Source organism: Gavia stellata, chromosome 17, assembly GCF_030936135.1.
Source record: "Gavia stellata isolate bGavSte3 chromosome 17, bGavSte3.hap2, whole genome shotgun sequence".
NCBI classification, from domain to species: domain Eukaryota; kingdom Metazoa; phylum Chordata; class Aves; order Gaviiformes; family Gaviidae; genus Gavia; species Gavia stellata.
In genome coordinates this window covers 15849375-15869012 of record NC_082610.1, presented here as the reverse complement: position 1 = coordinate 15869012, position 19638 = coordinate 15849375, and the positions used below count along the sequence as shown (strand labels likewise).

The following is a 19638-nucleotide window of genomic DNA, read 5'->3' as shown; positions in this document are numbered from 1 at the left end:
CTGTGAGACACTTAAATCATTTAGCATTAGAAATCAGAAAATACACTTGGGAAAAATGTACCCCTATCAAAACTGCATTTAATTTAAATGCTCCCAGAAAGGCGAATTTCATTCCCGAAGGAATCACGTGTACTGTGACGTGAATGCAAGTCCTGTTAAGATGCCACCCCAAAATTTACGGGCTCTTCAGCATAATGCACGCTGACAACAGTTTTCAAATGTTGACAATGGAGACAACGGACTTTTCTCTGAAAATGAAAACTGCACATCATTTATAAAAAAGTGGTATATATAAAAGGATTTGCCGTTACCAGAGCATAATAATTAATACCAAAAAACCCCATAGTAGTTTATATCTAGCACTCACTGCTTTGATCAGCATATCTAAGTCTTTAGGTTCGAATGTGTCAGGATTCTGATGGTTCAGGTGCTCAAACTGTTTAAGGAGAGCCTGATGGTCTATGCCAGTGTCTGAAAGAACAAGGTAGAAATGTAAAACATTAAAGTAAATTTGAAATCAAACAAGATCAGGAAGTTAAAAACTTTCATATGAGAGCTTATGCCTTGTAAGTACCTGAGGCTCCCTAAGGACTGTATAATTTTTTCACTGTCAGAGGAAACTACAGCAACACTTGTAAAGTTCCTTTTCCTGAAGGAGATTGACAAACTTGATAGCACTTTGCACTATATTCCTTCTGAGATGTCAGTGTTGCATTGCATGTAATAATTTAACATGCAAAAATTAAGGTTTGTGTTTCAACAAGGAAACGTACAATCAATTTGAGCTTCACAAACTGAGAACAACTTTTTATGCCTTTTATATAAATGAGATAGTTGAAGTTACGTGCAGTATCAGAGCTAACAACTTGCATCTTTTTCCTGAACTAGGAGAAGTCTGACTCTTCTGTTGCCCTGTACATTTTGCAAATGACTTCTATCTGGCCAAAGATGTATGTACAATATGGTGTAAAATTATATCTAATCAGATAAGCAGATAATTCAAATTTCATTTGTGCAAAACAGGAAGTGCAAGACAGTGGAGAGTCTGTCTAAAAGCTGCAAACATTTCTCTCTTCCTTATGAGAGGAACTATACCTAACAATATCAATACACAATGCACTAACAACAAAACACATTTCTACAACAGGCTTTTCTAGATGTTACCATGGTTTCTGACTGCTAATGCTAGATAATAATGCTATCTTAAGCAGCATACACTTTGATATGTTATGTATAACAATTCTGACAAGCTTTTACTAGATGACTTAGCAAAGAATATTTTATTTGTTTAAAAAAAATCGGAAAACACAATTTTGAATACGTTACTCTGGTAAACTATCTGTCTTACACTCAATGCTGTGTTTGTATTATCACAAAACAGCAAACACTAGCTGGGGCAGACTTCAACCATCATTCCTCCCTGGTGAGATCATAATTTCTGTTGAAATGTATGTGCCTTAGCCTGTTTTTGAAACATTTTTTAGGAGTGTAATAATAGGCTTTTTAAAAAACTGAACAAAAAACAGAACAACAAAAAAACCCCTGCCCCCAAACCTGTTTTCCTCCATTCCTTATATTTATGGGAAAAAGATCTTTCTATTTGACAGTATTTACTTGCCACATTACTATATTATCTGAGACCCAACTCCTAACACTCTTCTGTACTGTATTGATCAGTCTAGGAGGATCTGGGTGCAAATGTTTAAAAACACATCTGGATCAGGACTGAATATAAGCAGAATATAATCTCAAGTTGTTTTGGTGGGGATTTTTGGTTTGGTTTTTGTTTTGTTTTTTTTAAACCTGATCCATCTGAGAGGGGAAAAAACCAGAGGGCTTTACGTGCTTTTTTCTTTTTTTTTAGATCAGATAGAAGACGAAGATATGAAGTGGTGTTACAGGGAAAAGATTAACAGAACAAAGAAAAGGAAATCAAACAGATCTGCTTGTTGTTACTATAGAATGCTCTTTTGTACATGTTCCAAGATGCTGTGTAGGTGTACAGATGCAGCTGTATTTTATAGATAATCTGGCCATACTTGCATGTGGTGTGAAGTACTCACTAGTAGGGCTGATTATAAACTTTACAAAATGTTTTCCCACTCCTGTTTTCACATCTTCGTAGTCATCTGAATGTTTTGAACTGGAATAATCTGTTCTTGTTCTTTCCCAAATGTAAAATCTTACACTTATACTCTAACACATCTGAACTATTGGGGGGAATTATTTTTCTAAAGCATGCTCTGTTAGTTACTCTTGATTTAGGGAAGTAGAGAGGGCTAGAAGTAATCAGTAGAAGTAATCAGTCCATTAAACTATTAAAAATTTCAAAATACACAAACTTACTATGTCTACAATCAGGTATCATTAGCTGCTGTCAGCTAGCTTGCTGTGAGTGTCACCATGATGTCACTGGACTCCTTGCCTACAATAGGAGCATTGAGACTGGGTTCTCGGCAGCTAAAGAGCCTCCTGAGGAAGCTGGACACGGGGTCTGGCAGGGGTGTGAGGCAATGCAGTGACTCCTGTGGAGGGGCTACTGCTGGTCTGCACAGTCTAGCTACCAGTGGACTGTAGTCTCTACTCTCTGGACTAGAATTTTCATTAAAAGAAAGCAAAGGACTGAAAGGTGATCTGATGCCTTCAGACAACTCTATAATATTATTCATTAATTATACTACGGTAGCACCTAAAGACTTAATTGGAAAGGTACTACACCGTTATTATCTTTTTCCCAAATTAATCTGATTCTTTCCTGACCCTAGGAACAGCCACATGAACACATATTTGCACATGCGTGCTTCAGTCTACTTGCCACCTCTACATTTGGCTTAGCCTAGAAGACAGATCCTTATTCTTGGAGTATGTTAAATTAATACATCACCTATTCAATTCAGTGGGATCCCTTCCCATAACTTGTAAATGTTTTTAATAATTAAATGATCTGCATAGGCAAATTAAGCCCTTTTTATTAGAGCTTCTTTGTGAAAAACAGCATTTCGGAAACAAGATCATGCAGTCCCTCATTAGGATCTTTGTTTATGAACAACTAATTATCTTCAAAAAGAAAACACTAATAAGAAATTTACAGAATTAGATCTAAATGCAAACTTTAAAAATTCTTCAGTAATAAGCAATGAAAAGGGATAGCACCATTTCCCACACAAACATACAGCAATCAGAATCATTAGAAACCTGTATACTTTATTCATTAAAAGAAATTGCCCGAGTTTGTATGATTTCATTAGCAATTAAGAAAATGCTATGGAGATATTTTTTTTTCACTCCAAATGTTTTTCTTTATTCAGGAGCTTAAAACTGCTCCAAAAATAAGAAAAACGATCTTCTGAACTGAAATGTTTAATGTTTGTTATAAATCTGTAAAATAACTAACTGGTGGAAAGGGGACTTAAAAAGAGAAAAAGGAAAACTTTTGTGTTAACTGACTGTAAAAATAAAAATCCATTTTCTACCCTGTAAAGACATGAAATGCTATTATCATGTTGTATTCTTGAACATAGTCCTACTATGTTACTAGTTATTGGTGGGTAATCTATAAATTGATGCACTACAAAAATAATAAAGAGGTTGAAAAAGATTAGAATTATCTGAAAAATCCACTGCCAGAATCAAGTTTAGTTATTTATAAAATACAGATGGCTTTTTTCTTCTCCCTAGGCCAGCTCAGAAAGGACACTCACTTTTAGCTTATAGTCATTATTGTTGACAACAAAGCAAGCATAACTGATGGATTTTGGGCACCTCTCCAACACAATCCCATCTGTTAACTCACCTAGTTAAATTTTATATTCTTACCTTGAACAGAATCCATTTTAGCTTTAATTAACATTCTTAATCTTGCCACTTCTTGTCTTTTTAGTTCATCCAGCCGTGTTCTCACATGGTGGCTTACTAAATCAAGCTCTCTGCTTAGTTTTCCACTCTGTCAAAAAACAAAAGTTGCATATAAAAGCTAGAAGAAAGTAGCCTTTAGCATTCCCATTAGACATGAGCTGCAAGACAGCAGACTAGCTGCAAGACAGCAGACTAGTGGCAATGCTGTAGCCCACACTATAGGAATCCCAAAATCCTTTCAAAGAGCAGATTCAAATTTTTTTTAAGCCTGTGGTTATAGAAACAAAGAGGAATCCTAAAAGCTTTCTGAAAAGAGAATTTCTAAGTATCTTGCTCGTACAAAGAGCAAAAGCATGACCTTGAAGCAACAATACCTAATAATGTTAAAGAAGTGACAAATTTCTTGATCAAATGTTCTCAAATTAGTTCAAAAGACTGTGAGATGCACACAAAGTGCTGTGTTCTTCATCCACTTGCTGACGGCTTTAAGACTTGAGAGGAGGTACAAGCACAGCAACAGCCACTGATATGTATTGCAAGAATATTTATCAGGATCTGGAAATGGATAGTAACCTGCAAGGGTTACACGAGATGTAGCACAGAAGAAAAAGGAGCCAAAAGCTGCCAACGGCAACATGAGGGATTAAGGGAAATGCAAAAGGCAGGATCTCCTCTTTAAGTCTATCACTTTAGACTGTTTCCTACCTGTCCCTTGCTGAATTTCTAGCTTATAAAGGGGAATGCAAAACAGCCACCACCTAGAGCCAGGAACTAAAGTAGAAAAGACAAGAATGCAGCGAGGTTTTGGAGAGAGTGCTATGTGGATTGGCATGAAAGAAAGGACAGCAGCAGAAAAAGCTAGAGGTCTATTTTATTACTATATACACTGACTTTACCTCTAGCACAACTCCTCAATTTCCCCAGACTTTAAAATCTGACTTTCTTGTAATTCTCTTCCATGTCATCATATTCATCTGTGACACATTATCTTAATCTCAGAAGACAGATATACCTCTATGTTCAAAACAGTGTTCCAAATGACTCAGCAGGCAACAGCGAGTGGGAGGTATGCTTGCAGCTGTTTTGATGTACATGAAGGTTTACCTACCTGTATGGAGTCTGAATCTGGTTTTTGGTAGACAAGCAGAAGGCAAAAACTATGGATTCAAGTATACGTTGTTGGGGGGTTTTTTTATGCTATGGGATATACTTTAATGAACAGAAGTTCTGCTGTCCCTTGACTAAAGACAAAGATCTAGTAAAAGTTAAATACCAAAGTAAATAAAAATGAGAGGAAATTTAAGCTCACAAAAATTGAGAGGAGTATGAAGAAAGAAAAGGAAGAAAGAATACAATGTACATGGCTCATGATTATGGATTTAACTAGCCTCAATTTAACTCTTTTTTTTTTTCTTTTTTTTGTACCTACCTTTATTTCCTCTATGTCAGCAGTCTGGAGTTTCTCCCTGAAATGCTTATCTGTTTCCAAGACATCTATTACTTGCCTGAGATATTCATCATAATAAAGTCCCGTGTCCTTCAAAAAAAGAATGTGAAATTGAGAAAAGAATATACTACCAAACATTTAATTTTGTTTAAATACAATGATTAAACTGAAACTCAAATCTCAGCAACACAAGCATTATACTTTCTTACGTATCTTCAGTTTTTCTGATTTGCATTGTTGCCCTATAACAAGTTATGATTCATTTGTTTCACCAACTGACAAGGAAGAGGAGAAAAGTGTTTAGGAATCTATGTCATACACAAGCATCTGTCATGTTAACATAGTTTTGTGGGTTTTTTTAAAACACTGCAATTCATCCATAACTGTTCTATTTGAAACACTAAACTGGAATCACTGAGTGGAATTTCCTAAGCCACCACTCAATCACTTGAAAGAAGTCTCTGTGGAACAGTAAGCAGTTCTTCCTATTGTAAGCTGGGGAATTCCTTCCATGTGCCACCTCACCTTTAGCAGCTCATGGAAAAAAAATAAAAGAGAACAAATTTAAATGGAACCTCACCATAGTAGATGGTAGACAGTATGACAATTGGCTAATACTGGTTTCCTTCCTGCAAGTAAGTCCAGTAAAGAACATCTAAATTTCAGGAAGGGAGTTTGCAATAGCCAAATTACTAACAGTTAGGAAAAAATACTTAATTAGATAAATTTAATTCCACTTACTGGATTTTCTACCTTCTCTCCTTCTATGTGGCCTTGTCCTTTGACTTTTGTCTTATCTATGTCTATAGGTACAGCTTCCAAGGCCATTAGAAGACATGTCATCAGCAAAATACACTGTTGAGGCAGGAGAGATAGCCACTTCATCTGAAATAAGACCAAGACACAAAAATTTACATGAATTATGTTATCATACTGTACTCATTAGAATTTTTTTATGTTGCTACATAGGTATGTATAATAACCCACTTCCCACATGTTCTACTGCTCTCAAGGAATACTAAAACTCAAAGAATTAAATACAGCTTTAATTTTTAAAGGCCATTATTACACAAGCAGATTTCCTTAGATTATCTTACAGTTGTGTGGCAAACCTAAGTTGTACTGTAAACAGTGAGAGGTTTTTAATATGTTGAGGTATTATCAATGGCACTGCAGAACAGGTGGGAATACCCAATGTTCATACACTTGTTTAGGAAGACTAAAAGTCTTGCATAACTAATACTGACGTTCCTACTCTGATCATGTCTTTGCTGAAGTTATTGGCAAACTCCTAAAGATAATGATGGACAGTGAATCAGATCTTAATGTAGTAATGCCAGTAGTTTTTATGTTTCAGCAATGGAGTAGTTTGCCTAATTTGGAGTCAAGATCCCCTCCAAAATTAATTTGCAATAACAATATTTTACAATCCATGTTATATCTGTATTTCAAGTTGGCAGAGATTCCTGAAAAAAGTGTTCACGCTACCTGAAATTGTTGTGGGGCTGGGTCTTTATTAAGCCAATCTCCCCTAGGGTTTCTTCGGTGTCTTATATGGGGCTAACTCACACGTAGTTTAATGAACACCAAGCTCTGCCTTCTCCCCCTCTATCAAATTTGGTTGAAAATAGCTCAATTCATTCAGAAGCTGATAAGATGGAATATTTAAACAGTGTGAGTACAAGAAATCCAGCTAAAAAAGTAATGATGGTAATCCAGCATCTGACAGCGAAGTCAGGGTCTTGAGAGGATTCAGCCAATTCAGCTTATGACAGTCTGCCATCTCTGGATATTCTATAAAAAGTTTAAGCAAACTCCAATGTTACCTTAGTAATATAAATCACCTCCTGGAAAGTGAAAGTTGACAGCAAATAGTGTCTAAAATTAGCTTTGATACGTCAAAGGAAAAGACATTGTATTCAAGAAATGTGCAGTCAAAGAAATCAAAAGTATACCTGCTACAAGGAGAATTTCTGTGCACATAGTTTAACTAGTCATGCAAGTAATTCTATCAAAAGTACTTGCGTCCACCAGCAGCAAATCTCTTTTTTGGGGGGGAGGTGAGAGGGACAAACTGTAATTGCTGTGTCAGTGCCAGTTTTCCTGACTACCTGCTCTGGTACTTGACAGTGAAACATTACTTTTGCTTGGATTAAGCTGCCCCTTTCCTAAGGCAATAAATGTAGATAATGGTACATGCTTAATATTAAGCATTGTTGACACCCTTTATTCATATAAGTATTACATGAAAGAAGGCACTCTTATCATTAAAAAAAATGGGAAATGCATACAAGATGTGCAGAGATATTCCTTTTCTTGTTGGGGATGAGGGAATAGCTGGAGGTAAAAATATATCCACCTATCCATCTTCTGTTCTATATCTCAAATGCTCAAGAATGACAAGAATTGTCTGGTTTTTCTTAGTCACATCTTCAGCAAAAAGAGCCTAGATGGATTCTGCTCAGTTATAGCAAATACCTGTTACTTTCTTTTAAAAAATTACTAACATCTGATCATTACCAGATGGGATAGCAGGAGCTATTGTTGCTGCCTTACTAAGCGTATTAGAGTCAATGTCAGCACTGCTGTCAGATCCATAACAGCAAGTCTGATTAGCTTTGCCTAGGTCATTCCTTTAAAACAAGCAAACACGCAAACAAAAAAAACCAAACCCCAAACCCAGATTGATTTGCTGGAACTAGTCAGTTAATTTCTACACTTCTACACAAGCCGTTGGCTTGCAGGGACTTTATAGAGCTGATGAATGAAGGAGTTAGTTATTCACTATCACTTTTAAAAATGCCAAAGTTCCAATGCTTCAGATGTTTTTAATTACAGAATATTGTTGTACAAATGCTGTGCCTAGGTTTGTAATTTCAACAGGATTTAATCACAGGAAATTATATTAACCAACAAATACTAGGTTTTCAAGTCTCCTAATCTGGATGTAGATGTCAAGACTGAATATTTTTTAATACTAACTGGATGAATTCTATAAACCAAATCACCAAGCTAATGGACTTGCGCAGAAATTTCCCTTCCTGTACTCATACTAGATCTTCAGGCCAGGCTAGGTTACTAGGGCAGACCAACAATGCAGCTGGGAAGTCCTGCACTAGAGCTATCAGCTGAGTCTGCACCTGTTAGTGGCATAGCTCATTTTATGTGTCAGTGGCATGGATAACATTAATAAGCCTCTATGTGATGCAGGCCACCAGTTCTTTTAGCTGGCAGACAATCATCACCCTACTGTCACTTAATTTTTTCTGTCTTGCATGGACAAGATCCTCTAATTTTGTCCTCTTTTTTCCAAAAGTAGATTGCCATGTCTGGTGTTAGAGTCATCCTCTGAAGAATGTTGCCTGTTATTTTATCCTTACCAAGGCATTTTGATATACCTGTCAACATACGAACACAGCTAGATCACCATGTAGGCTTGAATACAACAATTAGCAAGTGCTCAACCTATGCAGCAAGTTGGACAGAAATAGAAAATAGTGTTTCTGTAACAGACTACCTATAACATAACCAGCCCTCATCATATTTATAATTCAATATGCTTCCTCAGGAGCATAACAACACCTCTGCTCCGTAAGAGCAACAGGCCCTCTAGCCCTAGATCCTGTCTGCAGTGATGGGTGCTTAGGGAAGGACATGAGAACAGAGTGATACTCACTGTCACTTCTAGACTGCCTCAACTGGAGATTTTTGGCCTTTCTTACATTCAGGTTGTACCTTTTCTTTACTTCAATGGATTTTTATTTCAGTACTTTATTCAATTGATTTTTGAACCATAAAAAGTTCTATAACTGTAACACCCTATGCCAAGGTGTTCCACAGATAACACATGTTGTGTGAAACATCTGTGCTCTGAACCTGTCACTGATTCACCTCATTCAATGACCCCCTAAGTTCTTGTATTGGAAGACATGTAAACAATTTATTCTTAATTACCATTTCCATATTATACCACTCCAACAGTGATTGTACACCAGTCCTCGCTCTTCTAGCCTACACAGTGCTAGCTCACCTACTGATTCCTTTTACAGAAGCTTTTCCAGACCTTTGATTATGCTCATTAGTCTTCCCTGAATCTTTTCCAGTCTTTTAATATTCCATTTGAAATAGAAGAACCTTGGAAGGCCTAGGCTATGCTACAGATTTCATCACAGCATTGTTTCTGAACAAGAGAGGTTTATAAATTCTATAGGTGGGACTGAGAATATTTGCAAGGTGGTGGTTCACTTACAAAGTAGATTGAGATACAGTTGTGGGGAAGCCGTTGTACTTTCCTTTTCAGATGAAAGAAATAGCAAAGAAAGTAAAAGTAAGACAAACACTTAATTCAGTATCTGTCAACTAAATGTATTTAAAAAATGAATAGGAGAGAACTGAACCTCAAAATCTGCTTTGAAAGATTCTGCAAGAATAGCCTGGGCAATAACATCTCTAAACACAGAGCATCACAGTCAAAAAAATTTATGGGTAAAACAAAAATCCACCTTGCTGAAATTCTAGCAGAGTATGAATGGGGCAGTGTAATAATCTGATAAGTGAAAGGCCGTAAGTATGCAATGGATATGAAACAAAACTAGTAAAACCCAAAAGACTTATGAAGTATACGAGTATAATAACTATACTCTCAGTATTGTTAGAAATGTTATTTTTTTAAAAGGTTATGTATGTTTGAAGTATTCCTTTAAAGAAACTGTAACTTCTGATAATGCTAAAAACGTGGACCCCTGATAGATGCATACATATTTTCCTGACTGAATTATATACGCAAAATTATATAAATAACAGTAATTTAATGTTATCATAAACACTCTAGTTATGTAAGGTGTGTAAACAGTGTTTTTGAAAATCATATGTGGCTATTATTTGAGCATGCTCATTTCATGACCTCAACAGGTCACATAGTGAGCTGAACCATGGCAGAGAAGCCAGAAACTCAAGTGCTAGCCATAGTTATGGCATTGATTCATTCTTTGCCAAGTACTAAAACCAACACTTTCAACGATGACACCTGGTCTCTGATCCATTTTAAAGACATAAATAATCTTTTTAAAGCTGCTGACCTACAACTTCTAGTAACATGAATAACTGTGGAGATGGGGATTGTCAGTTCAGGCCAAAGCGGGGCACGCTTAAATTTTTAGGACTTTTTCCCTTGCTACTCAGGAAAGCTGATACAGAAAATGTCCATGCTGAACTGAAACAGCTAGGGTGTAAGCAAACGTGTTGGTCTGCCAAACCTCACATGAGGAAGCACTAATCTCCAGCAGATTTGGGATGAGCAACTGAAGCCATATCATCTTAAACTACCTCTGCAGTAGTCAGCAAAGCTTATCTATCAAAAGCCCTAATCAAACTAAGTGCCATTGCGTCTGCTGACTTTCTGTGGAATTTGTGCTCATGGGCAATTTGGGTTCCCTTGGAAATACCAACCTTTGTAATTATACACTGTCGTACATAATGGGAAGGACTGGATGATACCACAGTATGTTCTTCACTTCTATTGATGTAATAAGCTGCTCTGGAAAGAAGGCTACCTACTGCCCATTAGGCAGTTTTGTTTCAGGTTGTGCATAAGGTGTTTTTATTGTAGCCCTTTTGATAAAACAGGCAAAAAAATCTACAAGTACCAGGAAGAATTAAAAGCAGAGAAGACCAAAATGAATAAGCAAAAATTATCTCTACCACTGCAGCTGACTTTGTAGACTACTATGCTTAACACAGGACTTCCAGTAGAATTTTGAGGAACCCAACTGTTTACACAATCTGTGCTATAACAAGTAAGTTGGAAATACATTTATTAGAATAAAAAGTAATTACCTAGTGAAGACAAGAGTATTTAGGTATCTATTAGTCCAAGACTATACTCATCAAAATTCCCTCAATAAAAGCAGGTGACTAAGACATGCATCAACTTTTAGAGTGTGACAGTCACAACTGAGTCACTGACCACATTCTACTCTGACACGTATTTGAAGACAGAAACCAGGCCCATTGCAAATTCTAGCATTAATCAGCTGCAAGACAAAACTCAGCATGATTCTCAAATTCAGCAACTAGAGGGAAGAGTGACAAGAGGCAGGATGAGAGTAAAACTGGGGTTCCAGTTTTTGTTCCACTAAACACTTTACTATTAAGAGTTCCTCCCACTCTCAAACTGTTACCAGCTACCTTCAACAGTTCCCAACTTTTGAGAAACCCATTCCTGGATGCCTGTTCCTTCCCAGGCACTTTAGGGGTGAATCCTGGTGTCTGACCCAGGGATGTGGTTTCTTCTGTAAGGACTAGGAGCCACCAAGTCAACAGATAATCACTGTGCTGCAGAAGAGGAGTAATGTCAATTTGATCATTGTCATCAGTGGTACACAACAGACAGCACGCATCCTTGTACCCTGCCATGGGGGCATCGCTTGAGCCTGTTATTATTACTCTCTTCCTACTACTATATAATTTAATAGAAATATAAATTGTCATGAATCTGCCCAGCTGACTGGTTACTTTCTTAAAGACAGATGGACAGAGCTAATGTTACAATTGTCATCTGGAAATTAAGTGATTTTAGTCAAAAACATGTAGCTCACCTAAATGAAAAGGTAGCACAACTCTAATCTGCTTGTATCAGAAATCAATCTCATCTTTCCTAGAGGGATAAACAAACATTTCTACTTGTGATACATAAAAAGAACTAATCATAAAAGTAGCGGTCTAGAACTGACAAATACTGTAATTTATAAACAAAGCCAATATCCTAAGCTTTCAGGGAAAACAAAAAATAAACACCTCTCTGAGTATAAAGTATTTCAAAAAACCAGAGCGAGAGCTAAAAGAATGAGATGGTCACCAGAAAATAGAGCCATCAATGTACTTGTATGAACAGAAAAATACAGTTGGAAAAGAAAAGAAGCAGGTTTTCTGGCAGCAACCTTGATCTTGTTCCTACTAAAGTTAATCACAAATTCCTATCAACTTCAGTGGAACAGGATTGGACATTTGAATTATAAAGAGCCATGGGTCTTTATAATTCAAATGAAATTAAAGATAAGTACAAAATGCAGCTTCTGAAGTTTGTTCTAGCAACACTAACACAAGCAGCTAAACATGGCATTAGCACACCTATTTTACACAACTGCCAGGTGTTTATAACATAAACCTGAAAATTTACTTTTCATTAACTTAACACCTATTGCCCAGAAAACAGCATAATTCTGGTACTGATGTCTCCATCACCTTTCTAGCAAAGCACAAATATTTTTAAAGAAGTAACACCCAATATTAAATTTTCTAAAACTGAGATAGGCAAAAACATATAGTGCTATCAGTGTATAGTGTGTAGTGTCTGCACATGTAGAAGCTCAGCAGATGATAATGAAGCAAGATAGCACTGGTATAACACTCTAAATGTAATATTGCACGTTTGCACTTGCCAAACCCATGCATACCATGATGGGCAATGTAAGCATAAATCTGGATTTATAGAATACACAAATAAGCCTATCTGTTCATAAAATTGCATGTATGCCTGCTGTATCTGATATGGAAGTAATTAAACCCATGTGAGATACAGTGCAGACATGCAGGATGATAGTAATATTCTCTATAGTTATGTCTGTACTGTGACTTCCTATTTTAATGCTGTACATTGGAGAAGTGAACAATCTTCATATGCAGTGCTAAATTAAAAAAAAATAGGAAAGAGATAAAATAGATCCACTGATCTTCATCTTTCTAAGAATATTCTAACCTCACTACTAGGATGAGAATATTACAAATTTATCTGAACTATGTAAAAGAGTCCTTCAGCAGTTTGAACTAGCCATCTAGCATCTTGAATCTGTAAACCTCTCTGAAACAGTGATACACCTGTCCATATATCACAGTTTAAATAGAGGATGTTTAATTTCATGGGGTTTTCCATTTCTTTAAAAATTATTTGCAAAGATATAAATTAATTAGCTCATAAAATCTTAAAAAAATACATTACGTTTTTAAAATTAGGCGGAAACAGATTGTTCTTCTGCCATATTTTCTGTTTGGAAACACCTGAAATATCAGTGTTACTTCTTCCCTGTCTTTCAGGAGGACTTGCTGCACAGACACTGTAAGCTATCATACCTTAACCAACGATGAAAGTCAATGAATCTATAGTTAATGCATCTTCTTCACAATGTTAGTCCAATGAGTTAATCTGGTAGTAGCACAACTAAAATGTGGCAACAATTTTGAGAAGCAAGTGCAAAAATCTGTTTCAGCTCAAGATGCTAAGCTACACCTCTGGTTGTAGTGAAGACGGTCTTTTCACTAGGTCATTAGTCCTCTAGATATAGATTTCTCATGAGCAGAAAACGATGTGAAAAGGGAAATGGCTACAATCTGCACTAGTTTTCCCTTCACAAGTTATCCTTGAAAATACAGAAACACCTGCATACTTTTCTTCACAAATGAGAATTCATCCTTTAAAAAGTTAATAATGAAAGCATCATTTTTCCCTCTCTCCTCTTTCAGGAAATGTCCCACCCTCACAAACAGCAACAGTTTTCCTTTCATTATCCTTCAAACATTTCTTCTCTTCTGTCGAAGTTGTCCATTAACCCCATGATTCAGATGTTGCTTCTTTATTCTAGCCAATATCCATCAGGTTTCAACCTGGACATGCTGTCCTAGTCTTTTGTTACAGTACATCCCACTCAGTTCTCTGCACCAGGAGACATTCCTTATTTTTTCAAGAAGCATTTTAATACTGTATGTAAATACAGTTTTATATAAAACACTATTATTTAAGTACATAAAGGCAGCAGAATCCTTTCTTCTGATCCTGTTTACTTTACATAAATTCCTTTCTTCTGACTTGCATTTTTTAAGTTTTTCTCACCACACTTTATCTGCTTTGTTCTCTCTATAGTTAAAAGTTGGCTGGTAAAACAGCTTCTTTTTTCAGCTTCTCAGAAAAGACAGCATGTCTCAACTATGTGCAGTACAACATTTGCTGACAGAACCTTTTTTTTTAAAAAATACACTTCAGCTGTTTTATTAAATGAGTCACCCAAATGCTGGGGGATACTATATAGTAACACAAACTATGCATGCTCAAGTGGGAAAGAAGCAAGTACTATTTACACCGCAACTGTATGTCCAGAAATAAAGATGGCATCAAAGCAAAACATATGGCCTGCTGCTACATGTGCTTAGCTCTGCCGTAAGTAAAGTTTGAGAAGACAACTATTTTTTCTTCTTGTTGCAATGTTAATGGTTCATTATTTAAAAACCGTGCACACACAGAGAAATACACATACATATTTACATACTACTTGCCTCCAAGGAACTTCCCTATCATTGTTTCAGAAAAATAAATATCAGCGTCTACAAAGCTATATTACTAACTGAATGCTGAAATACTAGTCTTGTTTTTAAAAGGAACTTGCATGACTTTGTCAATTCTTTTCAATAAAGTTGGCTCAAAAGAAAAGATTTATGAAACCAATACTCCAGCAAAAACTTGTATTGAATTCAAAGCATACTTGATAAAACTTTTATCAACTTCAAAAGCAAATTTAAAAAAAAAAAATACCAGTACAGATACAGCTTCCTGTACAATACGTTCAGTTTCCATACAGCACAAAATACAAGAGCAAACCTGGAATCTCACAAATTCATTTTGTATAAATGCAAACAGCAATTTTGCCAGTGCTGGAGTAAAAACCAACCACATTTCATATATGCTACTACAGGCAACCAAAGCGTTTGCTCAAACCCTAATCTCAAATCAAAAAGTATTTCAGTTGTTCTACTAATATGCATTTTGCCCTAGTCAACAACAAATGATGATGCTAAAGTAAACCTTGAATGCCCCAGGACTTCAAGGTACTTTATCTCCCCTTTGGAAATAAAATACAAAATAGCTAACAAGAATAAATTCAGATCCAACGATATGGAGCCAGATTTAAAAATATTTAGGCACTTAATGATAGCTGCCTAATGGGATTTCTTTCCATAATTTGTTAATTCCCACTGATTTCTACTTACTTAGTAAACCAAATATGCATAAACATCCCACTCTTGTTTTATAAATAATATAAAGCATATGAAATGTAATCATGAAAAGGGCCTATATATTTCCTGAATTACCTATGATGAAGAATAATATTTACAACTGAATATGATTAAAGCAGTTCTAATAAAATGCAGTTTGTTTCATTTCAGGCCAATTGTATGCGGTTCAACAAGGCCAAGTGCCGGGACCTGCACTTCAGTCACAACAACCCCATGCAATGCTACAGGCTTGGGGACAAGTGACTGGAAAGCTGCCCGGCAGAAAAGGACCTGGGGGTGCTGGCTGACAGCCGGCTGAGTATGAGCCAGCTGTGTGCCCAGGTGGCCAAAAAGGCCAACGGCATCCTGGCCTGTATCAGAAACAGTGTGGCCAGCAGGACGAGGGAAGTGATTGTCCCACTGTACTTGGCACTGGTGAGGCCCCACCTCGAATGCTGTGTTTAGTTTTGGGCCCCTCACTCCAAGAAGGACATTGAGGTGCTGGAGCGTGTCCAGAGAAGGGCGACGAAGCTGGTGAGGGGTCACACAAGTCTGATGAGGAGCGGCTGAGGGAGCTGGGGTTGTTCAGTCTGGAGAAGAGGAGGCTGCGGGGAGACCTCATCGCTCTCTACAATTACCTGAAAGGGGGTTGCAGAGAGGTGGGTGTTGGTCTCTTCTCCCAAGTGACAAGTGATAGGACAAGAGGAAATGGCCACAAGTTGCACCGGGAGAGGTTTAGGCTGGATATTAGGAAAAACTTCTTCACTGAAAGAGTTGTCGGACACTGGAACGGGCTGCCCAGGGAGGTGGTTGAGTCTCCATCCCTGGAGGTATTTAAAAGACGTGTGGATGAGGCACTTAGGGACATGGTTTAGTGGTGGACTTGGCAGGGTTAGGTTTACGATTCGACCTGATGATCTTAAAGGTCTTTTCCAACCTAAATGATTCTATGATTCTATGATTTTTCCAACTGTCAAATCATATATAATATGTAAGAGCAAAAGCTGTGGAAATTAACATGAATCTTGCCTCTGATTTAATTCAATTTGGCTTAAGTACCTGGCCATGTTTTTAGCTACAAAGCATACAAGCATATCCCTATCCAGAAGGCTCGTGTCTACTATGTGTCTAACAGGAACTTCACAGACATCTCTTCTGCTTGCAGAGCAGTCAAATAGACAAGAGCACAATACCTCACTAGATAAACACCTTTGCTGCACAGGAGTTCAAATCAAGGCAACACTGATACGGGCCTTTAACTTACCAGTAAAGGTTTTTATCTTTCTTTTGCAAAGCGCATTTGTTTAGTCAGTATACCACTAGAAGCATCGGTCAATATTTCCACACTTCTCACATCGGAGTCAATAAAATAATATTTTACATTTTTTATTATCTCAGAGAACTACTGCTTTCCTCTTTCATGATTATAATTATACACATCACTTGGGGGCAGCTTTTGACACAAAACCTTTAACTTGATTTATATGAACGAAAAGTTAATATTAAAAAAAAAGTTCATATAAAAAAGTTCATTAAAAAAAAAAGTTCATATAAAAAAGTTCAGCAATACTATCGTTACTACAGAGCCAAGGTATGGAAACTTCTTAGTCTTATTCAAAAATAATCCTTCTTGTTGTTCTTGCTTAGTTTTTATTTGCTTGATGGGGTTTTCTGAATATAATTTCACATATCAAATAATGATCTGTTTAGCCATATTATAGCATCAAGTCACAAGCAAATTTACATTACATGCCTTTGCATCCAATAGCTAATGCAGGTTTTATGCAGACCCAAGGAGCAATATTAATTTACAATTTTGTTTCTCCTTTTTTTGTCTATGTTAATTAGCTTGGTTAGAAGTGAATGAGATTCACATTGTTCTACTACAACACATTTTTTTAAAAGATAGACTTATGTTACTACTTTTTTTTATACAATTATCTTTTTTATTCTAAAATAAAATACTGCCACTGTCCAAAAGTTTACAGTAGCGAGTAGAAGGGAAAAATACATAATCACAGTTAGGAGTTACTGTATGTAATGAGGTTAATAATTTGCAGTCCATGGTGGATGTTGCACTGTGACTGTACAAGATCATTGTGTAGCAACTGACAGTAAGAGATATAAGTTGATCTTAAGTGCTCACAGAAATGTGGGCTTCTCCCATAAACATTTTGTGAGTCTTAAGCAAAGGTCAATAAAGGTTACAACAAAACCTGGTTTCTTCATCTCCCATCCAGTCTTTAGAGTAGTAACCTTTAGCATGCTGCTCTGTTTAGTTGAGAGGAACAGTCACTTCAGAATTTATGGTAGAACTGCACCAATACTGAGTTAACTACAGGTCTTTTCTTTAGAGTGGGAGAAAACAAGATGACAAACAAGACCCAAACGTCCACATTGAACTTGATACTGTGGTGTACTGGTGCTTCATTGTTGTTACTGTGATGGTCTAATTTTGAAAATGCTGGGTGTTATTTCTCCACAGCAAATACTTACAACTCAAACAACAGAGGCTTTTTCTCCTACCGGCTTACTAAAAAGTGATGCCAAACATGAATGCTTTTGAAAACCACAGCCACGTTCTTTTCAGAAAAAAAAAAAAGTTACCTCTCTACAACCACGTTTCAACCTTTTCCTCTTCTGGAACATTTCCTGAGCACAGCGGCTAGCCTGACACTACAGTATTTTACCTACCTCCTCCAGTGGTACTACAGTAAGCGTAACGCCGAAAAGCTGTACCCCGTGTAGTGAAACCAGTCTAGCCTCCCGGACAAAGCAGCCGACGTTCTTCCTGCGGCTGTGCAATTAGCGGCCAGTCAAGATGTTGCTGATGCTGCCAGGTATGCCCTTACTTCTCCCGGCGCTTCAAAGCTAACCGCTCACGCGCCCATCAGCGGGGCGGCCCAAGTGTGACTTCCTGAAAAGCCGCTGACTCCGGCGGACGGCACCCGCGCGTGCAGGCCGGAGGGAGGGAAGCCCGCGGAGCCTTCCTCACGGCGGGCGGCGGGACACGCTCGGCCACGCTTCGGTTGCTCCCCTCTCCCGCCACCGCCGCCCCCCGCACGCGAGGAAGCCCCTCGCCCCGGCGGGCTGCTCTGGCCCGCCCGCCCCCCGGCACCGCTGCGCGCACCGTTGCCCCCCGCATCGCCGTTGTTTCGTGCTCTCAAACCTGACAGGAGGGCGGGCGGTTAAACCCCCGCGAGGGAGAGCGCGCGCCCCCCCCATCCCCGCGGCGGCCAACGGCTCTGCCTGACAGGAGCTGCCCCGCCGCGAGGCCTCCGCCCCGCTCCGCGCCCGCGGGGCGCCTCCCGCCGGCCCGCTCCGCCACCGAGGGGGGTACCGCCGCCCCGGGGGCAGCCTGGGACGGGCGGTGCTACCTTTCGGTCCCCCTGCGGCGGGAGAGGAGCCGCTGCTTCTTAAGGGCGAGGTGTCTTCTGCGCGCGGCGATGAAGGGGGCGTCCCCCGGGCGTCCTCCTGAGGGTCTGCGGGGCTCAGCACCACGGCCAGGCCCGGGGCGGCGCGGCGCGGTACAGTACAGTACAGTACGGCACGGCACGGCGCGGTATGGTGCGGCGCGACAGACCCACGGCACTCTGGCGGCCCCGGCTCCCGTTGCCATGGGGACAGGTCCCGCCCCTCGAGGCGCGGGGATTGGCAGGGCCTGACACCCGCCTGGGCATCGCGGAGGACTCTGATTGGGCAGCGCCGGACGCCGAGGCGAGATTGCGCGAGGGGCCGGGCCGCCACCGCAGCCGCCTGCGCCGAGAAGGTACGTGGCGGTCGCTGCGGAGGCGGGCCCGGGCCGCGCGCCTCTGGCGTCACGGGGGAGGTGGGGACGCGGGCACGTACCTGGGCCGCGGGGGGGGACCGCCGGGCTGCGGGGCCGGGGGCTGGGCAGCCCCGGGGGGAGCGTTAGTCGGGGGGGTCTCCGGGCGGCCCCCGGGGGGTTTCGTCCCCGGGGCCCACTGCCTCGCCTGCCCGAGCCCTGCCTCAGCCCCGCGCGGCCGCCGGCCCCGGGCCGGTTTGTAAGGCACGCCTCGGTTAGCGGCGGGTGGTCTTGAGGGGAACCTCGGCCTGTGGCTTCTGCGGGGAGGCGCGCCGGGCCCCGGGGCGGGCCCGGGGCACAGCGCCGTCTGCTAAACCGCCCGGCTGGTCCCCGGCCCGGCTGCCCTGCTCGCTGCTGCCTTGCAGAGGGCAAAGGTGTGTCTGTGCGCTCCGGCTACGGCGGGAGCGCGTCCGCTGCGGGGGGCAGGGAGGTGGTCGGGAGTTTGCTGCTCCCGGGGACAGAAGCTGTT

General features: G+C 39.8%; 1 protein-coding gene across 1 annotated transcript in view; it reads right to left on the bottom strand.

Annotated features, from left to right (window-relative positions):
* NUCB2 (nucleobindin 2) overlaps positions 1–18832 on the bottom strand; it is a 28170-nt gene extending 9338 nt beyond the window's left edge. Inside the window, exons 1-5 of the mRNA XM_059825860.1 lie at positions 18721–18832; positions 6044–6187; positions 5285–5392; positions 3817–3943; positions 368–471 (exon numbers count right to left, since the gene is read on the bottom strand). Coding sequence (XP_059681843.1) covers positions 368–471; positions 3817–3943; positions 5285–5392; positions 6044–6187 — 483 coding nt within the window. The 5' untranslated portion in view covers positions 18721–18832. The remainder of the gene's footprint in view (positions 1–367; positions 472–3816; positions 3944–5284; positions 5393–6043; positions 6188–18720) is intronic.
* Between the last annotated feature and the right edge of the window lie 806 nt (positions 18833–19638).